At 45.1% G+C, this 22,507-nt stretch overlaps 1 protein-coding gene across 2 annotated transcripts in view; it reads left to right on the top strand.

The window, feature by feature from the left end:
* The window catches only part of ATP8B1 (ATPase phospholipid transporting 8B1), a 122,912-nt gene that overhangs the window by 55,545 nt on the left and 44,860 nt on the right, over positions 1-22,507 (top strand). For both annotated transcript variants that reach the window (XM_081263760.1, XM_081263761.1), the window contains exons 2-3: positions 6,956-7,158; positions 22,348-22,445. In XM_081263760.1, the coding sequence (XP_081119886.1) occupies positions 6,978-7,158; positions 22,348-22,445 (279 nt within the window). In that variant the 5' untranslated portion in view covers positions 6,956-6,977. The remainder of the gene's footprint in view (positions 1-6,955; positions 7,159-22,347; positions 22,446-22,507) is intronic.

Genomic DNA, 22,507 nt, shown 5'->3' with positions numbered 1-22,507 from the left:
CCCTCCTGAAGGCACTGACCAAGGACCTCCCACTAGGCCCCTCCTTTTAAAGGTTCTGGCTTCCAACACATAGGGACGGGAGGCAAACCATAGCCAGACTATAGCACAAGGCTACTAGTAAGGTGGCAGGCTCTGACCACTCTGTGTATCAAGGCCCCCTTTCTGGGGAGGGAAAGGGGAGGCTGAGGAGCCCCCCCACACCACCCCCAATGGTGGATTTCGTCTTTGTCTTTCAAGAATAGGAAGAAGCAAGCTGGCACGGTGGCACACGCCTGTAATCCCAGTGATTCTGGAGGCTGAGGCAGGAGGATCTTGAATTCAAAGCCAGCCTCAGCAACATCAAGGTGCTAAGCAACTCAGTGAGACCCTGTCTCTAAATACAATACAAAATAGGGCTGAGGGATGTGGCTCAGTGGTCAAGTGCCCCTGAGTTCAATCCTTACTAACCCCCCCCCCCAAAAAAAAAAAAGAATGGGGAGAAGCAGAGGATGGAATTTAGCATCTACCTTGTATCTGCTACATACCACCAGGGGCTTTCACAACCATTAGTTATCTAAATAAACTCTTGCAATATGTGAAAATTAAATAATCCCTTCTCCCTGCTTTTTAAAAAAATCTATGTTAAACATAAGCTTCCAGAATGTTAAACAATATACTTGAGTTACAAACTAATGAATCCAGACCGTATTTTTTCCCATTAATCATGCTGCCTCTTAGTCCCAGCAGCAGGCCCGGCTCACTGGCAGTGGGTGGCTATGGCATGAGCTAAGGGACCAGCAGTACTTGGCCCAGGAACATTCTGACTGCTTGTCATTAGAGCATGACCATAAAGTTGTTCCCCAACACCCAGCGCTGTTTCCTGATGGCCTATTGTATGTCCAGGTCATCTAGCCTGATCCTTATCTTGTTTCCTGTGGCTAATGTCTTCAGAGTTGACCTGCCACAGACCCACTCACATCCTTGGCATTGTTCGTTCTGTGGTGACCACGTGCATCAGGGTTTAATGCTCTGCAGCTATTTAAACTGCCCAGTCCTTTGAGAGGGTGACTTTCCTACCACCTCTGCTGTGATTATCTCTGGAATGAGATTCCCGGAGGACAAGGATGCACAGAGGAGGACATAGGTGCATTTGATTTGAATGGAGTCCATTTATGATTGTTAACCTCTGTCAATATAAAATTATTTATTTATTTGATATAATTATAATATTTAGTACCATACTGAAATCCAGTGAGTCTTCATTTTTAAGAAGTACAAATTGTGGACCCGGTGCATGCCTGTAATCCTAGTGATGTGGGAGGCTAGGGCAGGAGGATCACAAGTTGAAAGGCAGCCTCAACAACTTAGTGAAATTCTGTCTCAAAATAAAAAATAGAAAAAAAAAAGAGGGCTAGGAATGTAGCTCAGCAATAGAGCACCCCTGGGTTCAATCCCCAGTACCAAAAAAAGTTTACACAGCATGTGTTTTAATATGCCTATCTATATAGCAATATGAAACACTAAGCAATTTAGTACTCCTGTATTGCTAAGCTAATTAAGGATAGTTTTCTAAAGATATGTGACCAGAAAGATTCATGAATGCTGCATCACCTTGATGAATTTTTTAAAAATATGCATAGATTTCTGCCCACTTGCTGAGTTTGTATGCTTTTACTTTCAATGCATGATTATAAGTATGTGGATTAATGACAAATAGCCCATTGAACTGGGCATGGCTCTATTGCAATGTGCACACCCACGTGTTGTCACCTGATGATGCACTGTCCCTCTAGCTTTTGAAATTGCACCTTTCCTAGTTACACAGCTTTGAAAAAATTAAAGGGGAAATACCCCGAATCAACAGGGCAACGGTATTATTTAAGGACATTTTCCCACCACTGCCTCTGCTAGTGTACTTCACATTCTCAGAGCCCACATGATGTACCCACGTGGATACCAGCTTCATCTGGCTTTGGGCTTTCGATGTTGACCCCTTGTTTTGATTACTTGTTGTCTCTTATTACTGTTCCTTTTAGTTCAGGGGTCGGAAGACTTGGTCTATAAGGGGTCAGGTAGTAAATACCTTAGACCTTGAGGCTCTGCAGTCTCAATTGCAAATGTCTGTATTCTGTTTTGCCATAGTAGTGCTGAAGCATCCAGAGACAGCTCATAAAGAAATGAGCAAAGGTGTGTCCTGTAAGGCCTAAGAAAACAGGTAGAATGGCCAATGGTCCTGGGATATGATTGCCACCTGCTGCCTAGACTATAAGCCTCTTAGGACCAAGGGGAAACTGGGTTCTCTGTAGCAGACACCTGTACCAGGTGCTGGAGTTACTATGATAAGCAAGAGAGATGGGTCCTCACCTTTAAAACCTGCAGTATCTTACCGGAAGCCTCGTTTCATTTTGTGTGCATGATAAAATCTCAGGTAATAAGTTTTTGTTGGCCTTGAATGAGTCAGACTCCTACAAAAGCTGCATCGTGCAGGGCTTCTCGACTTGTCTGCTCCTCTTGTCCCTCACCATTGCCCTCAAGCGTTTATCCTTCATCCGGTGACTGTTGGAATCTGTGGCTGTGTGGTAGGTATGAACGTAGATGGATGGGGAGGAACTTTGGTTCTCAGAGTCCTCCAGGACTTTTTTTTGAAGATGGATTTTCTTTTCCTCCAAGTCTTTGAAAGTCAACTGTGTGGTACTGAGGATTTCCCAGACTGTGCTCTGTTCTTCTGGTCTAGTGGGAGAGGCAGATGATAGGTAAGTAAAAGCAAGTGTGTATTTATAAATTGTGGTAGGCACTAGGAAGGAAGCAGAATCATCAGTGGTCAGGAGGCCAGTGGTAGCAAAAGAGGAGGGCAGATACCTGTTCAATGCCATCAGTGGAAGGGAACTTTAAAGTGGAGACTTAAAGAATGAGGAAACAGTCATGCAAGGAACCAGGAGAAGAGCATTTCAGCAGAAGAACCAGCCTGTGCAAATGCCCCAAGGTAGGAAAGGCTTATTTGCTTAAGAAAGCGAAGCAGACCCAAGGGACTGAGAAGGAGGAGTCTGGAGAGCTCTTGGAGTTGGGGGAAGACTGTGCAGTTGGAGCACAGTGAGAAACCACAACGTTTGAGTCTACCCAGGCTGCCATGACAAAATACCACAGCCTGGGTGGCAGAACGAGACACACTTATTTTCTTGTAGTTGTAGAGACTGAAGTCCAAGGCTGAGGTGCCAATAGTGTTGGCTTCTGGTAAGGCCTGTTGCTCTGACTTGTAGACAACTATTATCTTGCTGTCCTCTTTCGTTGTCATTTCCCTGTGTGCATGTGGAGGGGAGAGATCTTTGGTGTGTGTCTTCTTCTTATAAGGGCATCGGTATTGCTGCATGGGGGCCTCAGCCTGATGTCCTTGTTTAACCTTAAGTATGTCCTTAAAGGTCTACAAACCTTGAGCGTGTGAACTTCGGGGTTTGGAGCCATAATCAGTCCATAGCAATGGATAATGGCATGACTCTGGTGGCTGTGTGAAGTTCATTATGTAAAGTTTCCTTAGAGGCTCTGCCTCATTTTGGGAGAGGTATGACAGTGTTCTGAGTGAGGTTGGTGGCCGTGGGATGGAGAGGAGGGAATGGACCGGAGGTGTTTGGGGCCAGTCTTGTTGTACCCTCTGGCCATTCTTGACAGCTTACATGTCTGTCCCTCAGTAACCCGAAAGTCTCTAAGTGGTTCTGTTTCCAGGGTTCTAGTGCTTGGGACCTCACAGGTGCTTAATGGATGCTGATTAAGGTGCCCCTGTCTTCAGTGTTGTGGACCAGGCCTAAGGATGTTATAAAGTTTCCAAATCCATCCTGTCTGTTGTGCCTGTCTTCAGGGAGGATGGTTCAGGTTTGGAAAGCTTCCTTATGCCACTTAAGACTTCAAAGAAGTGATTCCTTCCTAGTTTTTCCTTGGTTGTCTTAATTAACAGAGTTGTGTGATTCCTGTGTGTGTCTGCATTACACACACAGCCAGAGAACTTGACCTTGGTGCGTCCTGCCTCTGCCCTCCAACTCAGCCTCTCCAGATCTGTCTGGGTGGTGGGGGTTGGAGAGACACACCTTGCTCATTTGGATCTGTTCCTTCACAGTTGTCTGCCCCTCCCTCAACCTGGAAGAACTGGATGCAGGCTCTAAGGGGAAAGAAGCATCCAGATGCTTGGGAGTTTGGGAGCAACGATGAAAACAATTGCTTGCCAAATGTTTCTTTACGGTGCACCTAATGCCACTGAACAACATTCAAAACCGAATGTTGTGGTGTGGGCATGTCCCCAGAATTCATGTGTGCAAAACCAAATCCCCAGAGTCATGTGTCAGTGGCATTTGGAGGTGGGCCTTTGGGAGGTAATGAAGATAAGATGAGGTCACGAGGGTCCTGGGATGGTATTGGTGGCTTTATAAGAAGAGGCAGAAAGACCTGAGCTGGAGCGACTGCTGTCTTGCCATGTGATGCCTGTCACATGTCCTGATCAGCAAGAAGGCCTCGCCAGGTATTTGGGCAGGTGGCACCTGTCCTTGGACTTCCCGTGACTCTCGAACTGTGAGCTACATGAACCTTGATTCTTCTTATTCCAGTAGTCTTGAATATCCTATTGTACGTAAGAACAGAAAATGGACTAACACAATGGTCAAAGTGGAAAAATCATGTGGTATGCATGTTACCAAATAAAAAACGTTTCTATACAGTGCTTTTAGATAGTTCAATATCTTATATACGTCTGCAGTGGAGAGCTTGGATCCTAACTGCCAATCACCAGCTGAGCCTCAGTCTCCGTATTTGTAAGATGGAATAATGACATCTGTCTCATGGGTTGCCCTGCTCTGTACACAGTGGGAGCTGAATACATGGTAGCCATTCTTATTATTTTTGTTCTTGAAAGGTTTTTTTTGGTGAAATTTGCCTTTAAGAGTTTAGAAATTTTTAAATAGACTTATATTTGGAGAGCAAATGTTTAATACCTGAGCTGAAATCTACAAATTAAGTAGACTCATATTTTAAAGGGGATAATAGTCTAACTTATTACTTCCCAATGAGGGACAAGAGAACATTGTACAGGTAATTCTGGAGATGGAAAAGCTCACAGTGACAGAGACCCACCCACTTCTAGTTTTCTAAATATGAAAATAATAGCTAACAATGATAATGGCTGTTCTCACTGTAGGCTATCAACTGAGTTGAGCACATGGTATGGGTCCTTTCACTTAAAATAATGCACATCAGTTTTTGAAACTTTGGCACTATTCTGGACATATGGATTTATAAATCACTTTTCAATTTAATGTGTTTGGACTTTTTTGATATCACTAAATACTCTGCCAATCATAGTCTAAATTAGTGTGCACTGTCCCACCGTATAAAGATGCAATGATTCATCTATGTAATCAGTAATTCTTGGGCATCCAGGTTGCTTCTGGTTTTTACTGTTTTAAGTACACTGGATCAAAATCCTCAAAGAAGTACTTGAAATTTTCTGAAGTATAAAAATTATTTTAGATGCCCAAGATGCTAGATTTGGTGTCAAACATGAAGTCAGCTAAATACTTCCACTCAAAGCAATTTATACTCAATTAAAATACATAATAATTTATAACAGACATGGAGTACAGGAGACCTCTCCTTGGAAAGTAATTTTTTTCTGTACAATGTTAATAATTACTATGCAAGTTATTTAATGTCTTAGAGTTTTGATTGTCTTCTCAGTACAAGTAACAATAATACCTTCATCAGGGTGACATTAAAAGTTTCAGGGAGCCAATGTCTACCAAGCTCCTCATGTAGGGCCTGGTGCAAAGTTAACACCAAATAAATGTGAGCTGCTACTAGTAACAATACTGAGTCCCTGGCAATGTGAGGCTTGTGTCAATAGTCCAGGTTGTATGTCTGTCCTTGAGCAACCTGAGATATTTATGTAAATGTTTTCCCAACATAAATATAACTAAATGTGTACTTCTTAGTTATGTACAGTCGCTTTATGCAGTAGTAGGTACACAAACTCCAGATAGGGGAGTGAGTGGAGGTGGAAAGGTGAGGTGTGATCCCTCAAAGTCACCAGTAAAATTCTAGGACCTCAGGTTGTATTTAAAATGTGTCACAGAACAAAGGCTCATTAGCATTAGCAGAAACCAGGCCTCTTAGGGCAGTGGTTTTCCAACTCTGTCAGCCTAAGAAATTCAATTCCATCCATACCACAATGCAGATAAATGTGGTGTGTGTGTGTGTGTGTGTGTGTGTGTGTGAGAGAGAGAGAGAGAGAGAGAGAGAGAGAGAGAGAGAGACTTTTGTGAAACTTTTAACAAATGGCATTTATTCTTACCACGTGAATAATACTCTGATATTTTTTAGTCTGTTTCATTGAGGGTTTTTGTTTTTGTTTTGTTTGTTTTGTTTTTTGTACCTGGGATTGATCTCAGGGGCCCTCAACCTCTGAGCTATAACCCCAGCCTGTCTCAGCCTCCCGATCCACTGGGATTGCAGGTGTTCACCACGGCACCTGGCTATTTCATTGTATTTTTTTTTAATTTTTAAAATTTCTTTTAATTAGTTATACATAACAGTAGAATGCATTTATGTACTTTAATATATCATACATAGATGTGATATAATTTCTCATTTTTCTGAGTGTACATGTTGCAGAATCATATTGGTCATGTCGTCACATATATACATACAGTAATAATGTCTGTTTCATTCTACAGTCTTACCTATCCCCATATCCCCTCCCCTCCCCTCCCCTCACTTCCCTCTACCTAATTTAAGGTAACCCTATTATTCTTCCCTAGTGCCCCCCGCCTTATTGTGAATTAGCACCGTATATTAGAAAAAACATTCCACCTTTGGTTTTGTGGGATTGGCTTTTTGATGTTGGGTGTGACCACTAAATTTATTTTCCTGGGTAGAGACTCACAACCCAAACCTGGGCAGCAGCCAATAATTCTCCCTGGTTTGCTTTGTTTCTCACCAGATAGTCCCAGTTTGCCAGCAGAATGACCACCGAAAGAGACTCAGAAACAACATTTGAGGAGGATTCTCAGCCCAATGATGAAGTGGTTCCCTACAGCGATGATGAAACCGAAGATGAGCTGGATGACCAGGGGCCTGCCGCTGAGCCAGAGCAGAATCGGATCAACAGAGAAGCCGAGCAAGGCCGGGACACCTTCAGGAAAGGTAGCTGGAGGCTCATGGCTGGGGAACACACTGGTAGATGCTCACATGGGTCATAGTGACCTATGCCAAGGAGAACCATCTGTTTCACATGGTCTAGGAGGGCCTCTTCCTTTTCTGATCTCCTCCTAGGATGGGCTTGGACAAGTACCAGTCGCCTTCAGCATGGCAGGCAGGAAGGCCAGACCTCACAAGTCCTGTGGAGGAGAAAATAGAAGGTCTTGGTTAGTGTGTCTTAAAATCGAGTTGTATGTGGAAGGATTTGCTCGTTACTGCCTCCAAGAATTTAAAAAATACACATATCAATCAATCCTTGGAAGCCAATTATTTGCATTGTTAAATTTTTGGCATAAATTATATCAATGATCACTTGTGTGTGCGCGCGCACACACACACACACACACACACGTGTGTATAAATTAATTTGGCTCCATAATTAAGAAATGGTAGCGGTGTATGCTTGTGTGTGGGCTCACATGCCAGGAATGGATGAACAAGGGGGATATTCTGGGACAATTCCTAAGTCATGCCCAACTAAACGTACTTTAACAAATTAACCGGAAGGTGCCCCTTTTTAAAATTTATCCCTTTCTTTTTTTGCCACCAGAGTTTGGGTTGCCACTTAGTGAGGGGAATTTCTCAAAGTTATTTCAGAAGCAAGGGCCTTTCTGGGGAGTAATGTTGGAACATTCGATTGTCAAGGACTGTATGTGTGTAGGACCAGATTTGAGCCTCTCAACACCTTCACCTTGTGCACCTGGCATTTCACGGGAGTCTGGCGTTCCCATACCTTTTGTTCAGTCATTTGTGAATATAAAATGGCTTTGGCTGTGTGGCAGGAATTTTTTAATGAGCCTCTACTTGCCATGAGGGGCCCTGTCAGGCAGCAGCCGTGCCACCTGCAGGAGTCAGGCTGGCTTCAGGGGCGGGGTCTACAGGAGGGGACTTTTCTTGTAAATGGCTGGACAGGAAATATTGTAGGCTTTGTGGACCACACAGACTCTGTTGCAACTACTCAGCTCTGCCCACATCACCTAGAGGTGGCCACGGACAGCAGGTCACGTAGGGCGACAGAGTGTAGCTTGCTTTCACCATTGTGTTTTTTTTCCCTGTGGCTTTTCTGTTTCCTGCTGGTTCACCCAGCCTGTAAACACACATGGCCTCCCGAGGCTCTTCTGCTCCGAGGAAGCTGAGCCACTTCTTCTGTGGCTGCTCAGAGACTAGCAGAGGGAACTGCGTTTTGCCATTCAAAGAGGTCACCCCACACTGCTGCCTCCACCTCTCCAGCTGTGTCTCCTACTGCTTCATCACAAAGAAGTCTGGTTTCATTTGGTTTCCCCAGAGTCTGTCTGGGCAGTTCTGTCCTGCTGTCTCTCCTTGCCCCCTACTTTTTCCCCCCTTTGAGATCTGCCACCTAGTGAAGCTGTTCTTCTTTTTCTGAACAGTTTTTACCTGTAGAAAAGAACTCGAGACACCATGAAATCCCACTGCTGTACTGATTCTTCTTCTTGTCTTGGTCAGGATGGGTCCCTCTACAGAGGACCTGTAGGGATCCAGGAGGGTCCCCATCCCTCCACAGGCTCAGAACGCTGGGAAGCCAGGACCCACGTGGATCCTTGGTCCTCCAGCTGTCCCTATCCAGCATTTAGATGAATGAGACCCGAATGAGGGCTTCTGGGTGTGAATTTAAGGTATTGAGAACTGACCTAATGGGCTTTCTGTCCCAAAGCAGAAGGTACTAAAATCATGATCGCTGAGCAAAAATAAGATGGAATCACCACCAATCTGGATGGGAAGGTGGTCTCTGTCATAAGAGGTGCAGAATGGGTATTAGTGGAATGGGGATTCAGCTGAGGTAGTAGCCAGACAGGTTAGCAAGGGAGTTCTAGGTGATTGCCCAGAGAGTGAATAAAACTGGCTTCTTCCTCATTCCTTCCCTCTGCCACTTGAGTCTCCTATCACAACCTCACGATCTCTGCAGTCTGTAGATACCTGGTGAGTTGGCAGGAGAATTGGCTCTGTGGGGTGAAGGGTAAACTTTCCTGTTGGTACCTGGTGCCACACGGTCAGATGTGTGGTCCCAGGATGCAGCAAAGGGACTGGGGTTGGGTGCCTGCTGAAATGTCAGAGGAGCATGTAGTGGGTGGAAACCCTGCCTTTGTGTTTTTCCACCTCTGCCTGCACATTCTAGTGGTCAGGGCCCTTTCCTATCCATTCATTTTTCCAGAGCATCTGTTTTGTAGATTTCTACCCTCATAATATGGGCTTTGACAGCGCTTAGTCTTGATCTTGGCTCACAGTCTTTTCCAAAGGTGGTTTATATTCCTAGGGGATTTTAGTGGTTCTCATTTTCCAAAACCTCTGTCAAATGACTGCCTGTGATTTGTTACAAAAGTTATTACTCCAACAACTCTATTTGTCTTTCCCAAGCACACAAAGGACTTTCAGTAAATGCTCAACCTCTTCCTTCCCATTTCACTTCTGCCCGGCATCCCCATGATGCTCTCCCTCCTGCCTCCCTTCCTCCCCTCCCCCACATCCCCTTCTCCTCCTCCTCCTCCTGTTCTGCTTTTCTCCCTCCCTCCCTCTCCCTCTCTCTTTCTTTCCTTCTCGATGGGTTCTTTCTTTCTCCTCCCTCCCTTCCTTCCTTCCTTTTTTTTTTTTCTCTCTTGGGCATTTCTCAGTCAAGGTTAAGATCACCCTCATCTGTCTTTCTTGACACCTTACACCATGGATAATCCTTCCAGGAATTCAATTCTTGGGACACCAGAGCATGAGTCACCCTGTGAAGTGTCAGAGGGCTGAGTAGCCCTGGGCCCAGCCCCCATTCCAGCAGCCCATGAACCCAGGTCATTTTTTAATGACATCCTCGTCACCCAGAAAGTTGGTTTTTCTTTTTCAAAAGAATGAAAATGCCCCAGTCAGCTGAGCTTTCATGTTCAACAAGAGTTTTGAGAGACCCATTGAAAGTGTTTTTCCCTTGAAGAACCTTCATTGTGTGCTGTGAGAATCAAGAACAAGACCAAAGGCTGCTAGAATGCACGTGGAGGAAGAGATAAGCAGGCAGAGTCGCTGGGGTAACTTTACCCTTAGTAAAGTGCTGGCAGGAACCAGCAGGAACTTTTCCAGGCTAATGGGCCAACACTTGCCTTTCCTGGTGAACACAGGAGAACACTGGTTCTCCTAGATGGTCCCGGACACAAACCCAGAGACCAGAAACTTGGGATTCTTGTTCTCTGTCCATTAGTATAGAAGGATCCAAGAAGTTTTAGCTTCAAAGAAACCAGTTGAACTTCATTCATCCAGAGTTCCTATAATTCCTTGACTGTGGGATGCTGTTTTTTTTAAGGCAACCATCTTGTGACCCAGACCAACTCCTTGGGTAATTCTGTGCCAGCAGGAACCAGCTCAGAGACAAAGTCCTAGGGAAGAAATTAGTGCCCCAGAGAGGGTTTCTGGTTGGCACATAGTGGCTGGGTCCTGGGAGCCTCTGCATGGGATGTGAACACAGCCCCTAGCCTCCTTGCAAAGTTGCTTTATCTGTCCTCGGGCCTTCCAGCTGTGGCTGGCTCACACATCTGCACACTTCTGACCCAAACCCCTGCCTTCCAAATCAGGTGGACGTTCTGCCTCCTGCTTTCATGGACAGGCTTCTGGAAACCCATCATGGACCCATTGGGCTGGGTTCTTCCCTCTGCGGGCTGCCCTGCCACCAGACAGATAATGCTCTTTTCAACGTCACCAAGAAGCCAGGTGCCAAGCCCACTGGCCTTCTGTCAACTCTCATCCTCCACCACTGTTTGCTCTGAAGCACCTGAACTTCCTAGCAGAGCCTCTCAGGAAACCCTCCACGTCCCCCTCCTGTCTCTCCTTCCTTCTGTTCCTTCCTCCTTCACCCTTTGTAGGTTCCTGTCCCCATTCACACTGTGTCTGCAGAAGCTTCTGTAACCAGCTCACCTTTTTCATGCACCTATTCCCCATTTGTCACTCTGAGTGGTGTTTAAAAAGAGAGAGCCAGGCTCAGACCACGTGGGCTCCGGTCCTGCCTTCATTTCATTCTAGCTATGTGACCTTGAGGACGGGACTTCCCCTCTGTGTGCCTCAATGTCCTCATCTGAAAAATGGGCTTCATACCAAGGCCTCCTCTATAGGGTGATTGTAAGGATTAAATCAGAAAGTAAATATGAAGGACTTAGGTCTGCTTTGGGGCATGCAGTAAGTGCTAAATAAATATCAACTATTGCTACCTCCCACCCTGCAGTACTCTCTTAATATTGTTCACTTCAAATCCAAAACGTCATCTGCCCACCCATCATCTCCTCTTCACTTTGGAGTATTTGGATTCTCCTGCCCCAGCCCCCAAAACAGCTAAAGCTGCAGAGTCCTTCTTTCTTATTAACAGATGATTCCCTCCCCAAATCCGAGAGCAATGGATGGATAAACGTCTGGATCAATAACAGTTCTCCCGGTGATCAATCTGTCCACATATTAAGGAACTTTGGGTGACATTCCTGCCTCTGCCACCATAAGCTTTTCCCTTCCATACCATCTTCCTGGGAAAGGCTGCCCCAGCTCATGCAGAACAGCTGAGCCAAAGCCAAGGTGGTGAAACCAGAAAGCCTCATTCATACATGACTTGATGGGCCTGTATGTGAAGGATGAGGGAAATTCTTTAGGGGAAGGGAGAGACCTGTGGGACCAAAGGGGCCGACATCCCGAAGCTCTATGGCAGGAGGAAAGGTGGCATGCTGGAGGCATGTGGAGGCACTGACATCAGGCCCTGGGGAATGAGGATGCCCCAGGGAATGTGCCTGGTCTCCTTCCTATCACCGCAGAGTGTAAAACCTGAGTGACTCACTGTAGATGATCGTGTCAGTGCTGTGAGGGCCTGAGGGCCGACCTGTCCTACTCTGAGCTGGTTTTGGAGCCCTGGGCTCCATACCTGCTTGCTCTCGAGGGGGTTTGTGAATGAGTGGGGAACCACTGGGCTTACCTGAGCTCAGTCCTGAGCAAGAGAGAGTGAGGGGTGATTGAGCCCAGGGGCCTCAGACACATGAAGAAAGGCTCCAAGGAGCTGGGGGTTCAAGGAACTGCAAAGTATTCTTAGAGCTATGATGGGGGACGAAGTCCTGCTTACGAGCTTGCACACCGTCCTGAAGAATTTGGGGCTAAAAATAACGTGGTGAGCGGAGCAGCAGCCACCTTCCCCAGCCACCTCTGGGCTGGCGCTGCTCCCCTCCACTGGTCCTCATCCTAGAAAAAGATTCCGTTGCTCTGGATCCCATTCTGGCTCCTCCCTGGCCCTCAGCCAGTGTTGTTTGGCTCTACCTTCTCTCCTGGCTGGCCTGGCTGCCCAAAGCCTTATTCACCACGGACGCCTTGTCCTGTCCTCAGTCCCTGGGTCACCTGAGCCTTTCCCACCTGTCTACAGCCACTGCCTAGAGCAGCCCCTGCCTGTGACTGGCTCCTTCTCACCCTTCAGGTTGTCGTGGGTGTCACCTCCTTAGACGGGACTTCTTTGACTCTCAACCCTGGGCTAGACCAGATCCCCTCAGTGTGGGGTCTCAAGCCCCTTGTACTTCCCTTCAGACTCCTGATGCATTTAGGAAGTCCTTGAGGGATGGTGTGACAGAAGAAGCCCACCCCCCTTGGGAGTGTTGGCTTCATGCTGACCTGGGCCATGTCTGTCCCATCCAGAGCACAAAATAGGCATTGAATGTGGCGGGGGAGGGCATGAAGTTGTTAGGGAGCCCCCTTTAGCAGCAGTGCAGAGAAGAGGGTGGAGTAACCCAGTGAGAACCTAAAGCAAGAACCTAAAGGATGGAAAGGAAGGAACTGGTCCCGATACACAGTAGCAGTAAGGATTTGACATTCGGGGTTGAAGGACAAGGAGCCCTGAGGATGAATGTGCAGCTCAGACTCCTGAGTGGATAACCTAGATATCTATTCTCTCTCTCTCTCTCTCTCTCTCTCTCTCTCTCTCTCTCACACACACACACACACACACACACACTCACACACACTCACACTTCCAACTTTGGCGCATAGAATTACACCAGAGGACAGGTGGCTTGTAACATAGGGTGTTGGGGGAGAGCTTCCTTCAGAGATTAGTAATAGAGGGATGGGGTGGGGTTGAGGCTGGGTGTCTTGCTTTATAGAACTTGTTTTTTACTAATGTGTTTATGACCAAACTTTGAGAAGCTCTTGCTCATGGAGACCTAATGCCACTGGTGTTTTTTTTTTTTTTTCTCCCTGCTGGTTTGGAGCTTCCAAAATAGACTTACAATGATTGATGCCACCTCAGGAAGGCACTGGCCATTGCACTGATGGGGTTCTCAGTGCTGCCTGTGCTTGGAGCTTTGAAAGGTCCCCAGGTGCCTAACCTGTAGGGCCACTGAGACAGTAGTTCTGGGTGAAGCCTGCGGAGAATCCATCATTTCAAGTGACTTCAGGCAGGTTCAACCTGCATCAGCAAAACAGCCCATCCCTGGCCACCTTTGACTCAAGGCCTGTCCACCCACCAGCACCATCTCTGTGCTAATTAGAAATGCAGAACCTCTGGCTGCTCCTGGTCCTGAGGTCCCCAGGGGATCCCCAGGTTCCTCATTCCCCAGGGCCTGATGTCTCAATGAGGGGGTGAGGGCAAATTTTAAAAAACAGTCAAAACCTGAGGATACCTCCCTTGCTCAAACCTGATGGGGGCCATGGGCCTGTTTATTGCTTCAGTGAGAAAACAGCTGGTTGAGCAGTGCTCTCAGACACTGCAGCCAAGCCTCGCCTGATAACTACACCACCCGGAATCTCTGCTGGGCCCCTGACTAAAGTGGAATCCCTGGGGTGGGGCCCAGGCGTTGGGATGTATTAAGAGCCCCTTTTGGAGATTCAAATAGTATCTGGAGCAGGGCTTCTCGGAGTCCTGGGACATGGAATCCATCTGGGGTTCTTGTTAAAGTATAGATTCCTATGCTGGAAGGCTGGGCTGCGTCCCTGCGTTTCTAACCAGGTCCCGGGTCACGCCGCTAGTCCACATGTGTCCTTTCTGTGCTCTTGCTGCTACTGTCCCGTTTGCCTGGAAGCCCTTCCCCTCTCTCCTCTTCCTTTACTTGCATAATTCTGAGGTGGTTTCTAAGAAATCAATGCAAGGGCAGCTCTTCCAAAAAGTATACCCTGACAGCCCCACCCTGGGCTGGATTAGAATTCCCACCAGCCAAGTGTTTATCATTAGGACACTTTCAGAATTCTGGGTAGGTCTCCCTCTGTGCCCCTACCCTGGCTAGACAATGACGCCTTGGGAGTTGGGATTAGGCTTGCTTGACAGGTGGTTTCTCTTGGAAATGGGTTTCACATCTCTTATTCCATACCAGTGCTTCTCAAACTTCACTGTGTATAAGGATTATATGGGGGGGCTCATGAGACACTGCTGGGCTCCATCCCACCATTTCTGATGGCATCATTCTGGTGGGAGGCCTGAGAACTGACATTTCTAACAAGTTCCCAGGTGCTGATGCTGGTCTGGAACCCTCACTTTGAGAACTGCTGCTCTAGGTGATGACTATTGCAGCTGACCTGCACTTTCTCTATCCTTGGGTTTTAGAGACAATGTAGGTAGAAGTTGAGCCTCAGGAAACCAGAACCCTTGGCCGGAGGAAGATGAGCTGTATCTACCCTCCTAGGCATGGCAATTTTATGGTTGGATGGTCACTTTCTGTTCTGGGCCTACGCTGTATTGAAAAGACTAGTATATTTAGGACCCAGTGACCAATGTGCAACCTGAGAGAGGCTGGGCATAAGGGGTAAGAGAGGACAGGGCACACTTCTTCTTTTTTTTCTTAATCTTTTTTGTGGGGAGCCACTCCAAATTCACACACAAACTTTAAGTCCTAATGCACCATGGGTATCTGAAAGATCACTGTAGTCTGGCATGGTAGTGCCCTAACTCGTGACTCATGCTTTTCTCTCACTGGGATAACAAGAGGGGGCCCTAGGAGTAGGCGGCACCCAGAGGGATTGAGCTACATTCAACTGTTTCTTTGTAATCTTACCCCTTTGCCCTTTTTGGGATAGAATGTTCCATGGAACCTCCCCTTGTGTGTTCTCTATATAAGAATAAACAATTCCAGTGGCTGTCTCTCTTTCCAAGGACCCTTAAGGTCACAAAGCCATCTCTGGATTATGGAAAAGGTAATTCTGGGTGATTGCATGCTTTCTTTGTTGTTTTCTTGAGTTATTGGAATAGTCAGATTTTGTGAACCTAGTCGCCAGCAAGGAGAGATGGCGATACTCCGTTTTTATTCTAATTTGTTATATATGACAGTAGAATGCAGTACAATTCATAGTATACATATAGAGCACAATTTTTCATATCTCTGGTTGTACACAAAGTAGAGTCACACCATTCGTGTCTTCATACATGTACTTAGAGTAATGATGTCCTTCTCATTCCACTGTCTTTCCTACCCCATGCCCCTCCCTTCTGCTCCCTCCCCTTTGCTCTGTGTAGAGTTTGTGTAATCCACCCATGCTCCCCTCCAGCCCCATTATGAATCAGCCTCCTTATATTGAAGAAAACATTTGGCACCTGGTTTTTGGGGATTGGCTAACTTCACTTAGCATTATATTCTCCAACTCCATCCATTTACCTGCAAATGCCATAATTTTATTCTCTTTTAATGTTGAGTAGTATTCCATTGTGTGAATATAGACCACATTTTCGTTATCCATTCATCAACTGAAGGGCATCTAGACTGGCTCCACAGTTTAGCTATTGTGAATTGTGCTGCTATAAACATTGATGAGGCTGTGTCCCTGTAGTGTGCTGTTTTTAAGTCCTTTGGATATAGACTGAGGAGAGGGATAGCTGGGTCAAACGGTGGTTCCATTCCCAGTTTTCCAAGAAATCTCCATACTGCTTTCCATATTAACTGCACCAGCAGTGTATGAGTGTGCCTTTTTCAGGGCCCACTTAATACCCACCGGACTTGACCTGCCCCCTTCAGGCCACAGCCATCCAGTGCCCCTCAGGAGAGCTTGCTCTCTCTCTCTCTCTCTCTCTCTCTCTCTCTCTCTCTCTCTCTCTCTCTTTCTCTCTCTCTCTCTTTCTTTCTTTAAATATCTTTTTCGTTGTTGGTAGACCTTTATTTATTTATATGCAGTGCTGAGAATCGAACCCAGTGCCTCACATGTACCAGGCAAGTGTGCTACCGATGAGCCCCAGCCCCAGCCCGAGAGCTGGCTTTCTGACCTGCCAGCTCATCAACTTTCTCAATTCTTCTTGCCATCATGAGCACCTCTTCTATCTCTACTTTTCCTTATGGCTTATCCTTGTTGACTCTTTTCTTTCTTTCAAAACATTTTATGATACCAAAAAGTACATAAAACACAAGTGCATAGTTGATCAGATAATTTTTAAGTGAATCCAAGCGGCACTAACCTCCATGCCAATCATGGGCACATGGCCAGTGATGTGGACATCCCCCAGTCATCACCACCTTTCCCTCCCTCCTTCCCACCTCTGCAGAGGTAAATTTCATGCTCATTTTTATAGCAATAACTCCTTTTCCACCTAATTCATGTCACTAGTTTTGTTTTGCATGTGTTTGAACTTTGAGTATACTTGGGGGCCATGGCAGTATGGATTCATTCTCATTTAAAGGTGTTTTTAAACATTTTTCCATATGGTTGAGTATAAATATGGTTTGCTTCCATGCCTGCATAGACTTCCATCTTTTCCAGTATTCCCCGCTTTTCTTGATTTATTCCCACCATTCATCCATTCATCCCCTTGCATATATATATATATATATATATATATATATATATATATATATATATGCAAGAGAGAGAGAGGAAGAGTATGTATATATAATGGGAGAGTGTATATACATGTAATACAATGATATAATGACTAAAGGAACATCAAGCAACTTACATATTTCTTTTATATAGAAACTGTTAGGAGGAATGGAATTGTAAACATATTTTTTTACAAAGCAATACATGCAGATGCATCCAATTATAAAAGGGTACAGGGTGAGAATGAAACACCATCCCTGCCCCTTCTGTCCTTCATCTCTGCATTTGCATTTCCCAGGAAGAAACTGCTCTCACGATTTTCTTATAGGTACTTCCAGATATCTATAGTAGTATGGATAGAAACCTGTGCCCTGATGTGCCCAGGGACACACATGACATCAGATTATAGGCATGTGTATGTGCATGTATGCATTTATGTTGTGCATTGAAAGCACAGGATGGTCAGCACCCTTCTGCTTCTGCCACTTTAACTGTGTAATATGGAGAACTTCCCTATTGTCCATATAAAGTCACCTGTTAAGCAGCTGCTCTGGTAGGCATTTAGTTTGTTTCTAATCTCTCTGATAAACAGGCTGCATTGAATAGCCCTGCAGTGTGACATTGCCATCATCAGCACCCTAGGGGTGGTATATACATGGAGAATAAGTCCTACTAGTGGGATTATTCAGAGATGGGGCGGGGGGCTAATGCTCCACAGAGACTACCTACAGGATCTAAATTCTCCCCTTGTTTTTTAACCCAGAGTGTCATCATATTCTTTACTCTCTGCCAATATTTTTTCTTGATAAGGTAAAAATTGGGACCTCTATGAGAAATTACATTTTTCTTTGGTGACCATGAATATCTTTTTACACATTGAAGAGCCTTTTGAATTTCCCTTTGTATGAACTGTCTATTCATGTCCTACATCCATTTCTCTCTCAGGCTTGTTTGTTTTCTTTTTGTTGTTATGATTTGTAAGCTTTTGACCTGTCTACTCTCCAAGTTTACTGTGGTTGGTACCAGTCAATGGAGGTTTTTGGTTCTTGGTAGATCTGTAAAGCAAGAATTCAGAGCCAGCAAAGAGGATAGGGGTGAGGCCAGTGTATTTCCTTGCCAGATGGTGGTGATCAAAGGACTTGGTGACTGTGGGAACACTCTAGACATCACATAGCAGTGTTTAGATGCTTCAATGACACAAGAATTTGCCAGACTGAGGGGAGGTTTGGGACCACATGTGGCTCATGTTAAATGCATCTCTGGACATGTGCCTTGATGGTTTTGTTGACACAACCCTGGAGAGTTGTCTTTGTGGCTTTTAACTAAAGGGCCATATGGTGAAAGTGCAGTTTATTTTTTTGCTGGTAGATTTACTATTTTTCTTCTGTTCATCTGTATTTCCATTCCAGAAAATGGAACAAGATATCTTCTTTTTCTATAAATCAGCCTGTGGTCCAAGTTTCCAATAAAGGTCTAAGTGGATACTTAATAAATATTTGACCCAAAAGGCAAATACCTCAAGCATTTAGCCTTCCTAAAGACACACACATTACTGCAGCATTTCTCAAACAATATTAATAAGTGTTCAGTGATGACCTAAAAATATGCCCATGATCACATTAATTTTGAAAAGATAAATTTCTTTACTCCAGGGCTTCTCAGAGCCTTTAATGGTTCAACGCATCCATTTCGTGTCTGAGAGAGGGATGCACAATTTTGTCAATGTCTTTTTGACCACAGAACACCATTTTCACATTCTGTAAGATCTTTGACTGAAATGCTACTCAAACAATTAGCTCAAATCTCAGGAAAAAATTCGAAGAAGACATCACTTTGTTTGCCCATTGATTTGTCTGAATTAGGGCAAACATGGAACCTTAACTGGAAATAGGGTTTTCGATTACTTGACTGCAACAGATTTGTGAAATTAAGTAGAAAGGCTCTTGTGGTTAAATCTCAGATATGAAGACACACCGGTGATTTTCTCTGGGCTACCCTGAGTTTTATCAAACACGTCAAATTAAGAAGCCAAGGCCATACCTCGTAACCTCGAGATGCTCCTACTTGAGGTCAGAAACCATGCTTCCTCTGAGACTTCCAAATCAAAGTGGACTGGGAGTTAGGGTGTAATGCAGGGACTAGATAGAGCAACCAGCAGATGGGGGCTTAATTACCAAGTAGATTTACAGAGCCACATGGGGAACCACAGGAAGGCTGGGGAAGCTTGTGACATCCAGCTCATTAACAGGATGGCTATTCTTTGGTCCTGAGTATTTAAGATTGATTTCAGACCATTGTCATGGTGCCTTTTCTCTCTTCTCCAGGAATCTCATCTGGTTTTCTGCTCAGCCTTTCTGACATTTAATATGGCATCCTGGTATTCTTAGAGGTATTCTAGAACAATAGTAGCCAGGTTATGTCACCAAGTCATCTGCTAGCTCAAGTACACCATTAAGAGCACATACATTTATAGATTACCATGAAATAGAATGGATTCAAGATTACCCTGTAATGTCTTTTTCTTTTTCTTTTTTTTTCCTTTTAACTTATTTTCCTTTAGAGCACTTCTTGGAGTGGGAAAGAAATGTTCTGATTGCAGACATTATTATAGTGCTCGTGGGTTGGCTTATGGTTCCATTTCCATTTTCCCTTTTGATAAAAGTGCACTTGAGCAGAAAGATGTCAGGAATATTTCTATTTGTCACAACATAACACTTATGAATACCCGATGTGTGGCAGCTGAAATCGTGCAAGAAAAGCATTCAGTAACAGTACTGTGGTTTAAAAAAGTAATCAGGTTAATTATTTGCATTCTTCAGTAGTCCACACTTGAACCTCTTACAGTATTATCTCTATTTCCTAGGGAGTAGGAGTCAGAAAAATGAGCCATTTAAAAAGTTGAGATGAAATATTTTCAAAAGTATGATGTCTTTAGCTTTATAATAGCCCTAAGATTGATCATTTTATAATTCCTTACTTGTAAATGCTCTTTAATATATTTCCCTTCTCCAAAAAATGGTTGTGCCACACTGGTAAATTTTATCAAAACCTGGTTTACCCACATGTGGATTTAAAGAATTACAGGGAGGGACTCATGTGCATGCACTTCATCAAGGGAAATTCATGTGCATGCCCTTCATGGGGAGGCCAATGCTGACAGGTTCTGCCTGGGATTTTCTTCTTACTAGATGGCACCCTTGTCTACAGCCTTCAGTAGCACTGTGTTTGTCCTCCGGAGCATAGTCACACATGGGGGCAGCAGGAGAGAGGTTAAACCTGTCCTAAGCCACCCTTCCAAGTCAGTGCTTAGGTTCCACCGATAGGTCACCCATTTTGGTAGAAAGGAAACAAGTCGAGGATAAACTGCCCCTCAGCGCTTGTGGATTTTGCTTTTCCTAGTCATGCAAAAGGTATCTGGGGTGCTACTGGGTGTAAAACAGATGAATATAAGAATAAGCTTGGCATGTTCTAGTCTCGCCCAAGAACCACTCTAGGAAGGAAAGGAACACATGGCACTCATGGCCTCTGGGTGCAGCAGTAGTGGTGATTGTCGTCCTGGCTGGTGTGGCTGGGATATAGAGCAGGTGTGTGGGAGGGGGGCTGACATTACCCCTCTTCATAAGAATGTGTTCACTCAAAGTGCACATGTGCCTCATCCCCATGGTCAGAGTCAACCTCACCCCTGGGAGGCTGTGGAGGGACAGCTGAGGATGAAGATGTGTATGCTGGGGGTGGTAGCCAAAAGAACAGGCCACAGAGGGTCATAAAGGATAGCTACTGCTGAGGGGTGAATTTCTGTGAAGGCCCGTGTCCTAGAATGTGACGGGCAGCTGCAGTCACTCCCTCCAGCTGGGACTGTGATTTTCAAGACCCAAAGGCAGAGGCAGAGCTGTCGAAGGACTGCTGTGAGTGAGCAGTGCAGTGGCTTGTTTAACATGTCCAGAGGGGACACCTGTCCAAGGGGAGGATGCTTCAGACATGCAGACACCAGGGAACAACTTCTTTCAGATTGAAAAAAGAGCAGAAATAATCAGCGTGCACAGCTTGGTCCACAGGGAAACCAGGGCCTTGAGTCCACTGCCGGATGTCATACTGTTGTCCTATGAAGAGCATGCTGGGCATGCCCAGCCACCAGGGCAGCAACCACAAGTCTGTAACAATCTCCAAGTGAACCAGGCTCCCTCTCTTGAAGCTTTTAAAGATCTCTGGTCATGACCCTGAGAAGCAGTGCTACTGGTGAAGTTTGCCACTGGCCAACTTCCTGCTGTAGCTCCGTCTCCCTCCAGACACATGGAAAGATATTCCTGGCTGTGGGGGGAAATGTGAAGCCTCTGTTGGAAGGCTATAGCAGCTGGGGACACTTATGGAGATGCCTGGGTTTAAGGCAAAGATAGGAAGAGTCCAGTGACCACAGAGCTCTTGGGAGGATCTCAGGATGGAGCTTGCACCAAGAGCCTCTATGCTGGATGATAAATATACAGAGGTACACATGGAGGCTTGGACAGAGTTGGGGACTATTCTATTAAAATAGGAGCACAGTCTTCCAATGACTGTGAGGCAAACCATCCCAGGGAGAATCAGGCTAGCAAAGTCATGTGGGGGAGAGAGGTGGGAAGAAACATTTTATGGGACTTTCGTTGGGTGAGAATGTTCTCCCCCACAGCAGACAAGCTTTCTCAAGTTCCCTGGAATCTAGACACAGCAATGGAATGGACAGAGTCCATTCAGAACTTGGAAAGACATTGAACTTGATGAACATTAGTCATCAGGGTAAGGCAGTGCACAACACTGACAGGTAACCTCAGGACTGAGAAGTGTTGAATTAGGTGGTGATATCCTTTTCCTTTGATTTATTCATTCATTAAATATTTAATGCAATATAAATTTTACAAACTGTGTCAGTAAGATTGAAAAAATAATAATTTAATTGAGCTGTGACCTTCTAGGGCTCTAGTATTTTTGTTTGGGTCATGTTTAGATGAGGATTATTCTTTTCAAATTCTAATGTTCTGTGAACACCTGGTCAAGTCACAACCTGGATATTACATTGATAGCACTGCTGTAACAAAGTACCACAAGCTGGGTGGCTTAAACAACAGAAATTTATTTTCTCACAGTTCTGGAGCCTGGAAGTCCAAGATGAAGGTACCACAGATTTGATTCCTTCCAAGGATGGTGAGATCAGGATCCACTTCAGGCCTCTCTTGGCTAACAGATGGCCATCTTCTCCAAGTGACTTCGTATCATTGTCTCTCTCTGCATCCAAATTTCCCCTTGTTACAAAGACATTAGTCATATTGGATTAGGACCCATTCCGATGACCTCACTGTAATTTGATTCCCTCGGCAATGACCCTGCTTTTTCTATTTACATACTTTTTCTCTTTCTCTTTTAAAGATTGCACTTGGCAAGTTAAAGCGAATGATCGAAAGTACCACGAACAACCTCATTTTATGAACACAAAGTTCTTTTGTATTAAGGAGAGCAAATATGCGGTGAGTTGATTCCTAAGTTATCTGTATTAAAGCCATTTTCTCTGGTTGCTATCATGCTTGCC

The sequence above is a fragment of the Spermophilus citellus genome, assembly GCF_964194105.1.
Source record: "Spermophilus citellus genome assembly, chromosome: 12".
Taxonomy (NCBI): domain Eukaryota; kingdom Metazoa; phylum Chordata; class Mammalia; order Rodentia; family Sciuridae; genus Spermophilus; species Spermophilus citellus.
The sequence above is the reverse complement of the archived record's forward strand: the minus strand, read 5'-3'. Positions and strand labels throughout refer to the sequence as shown.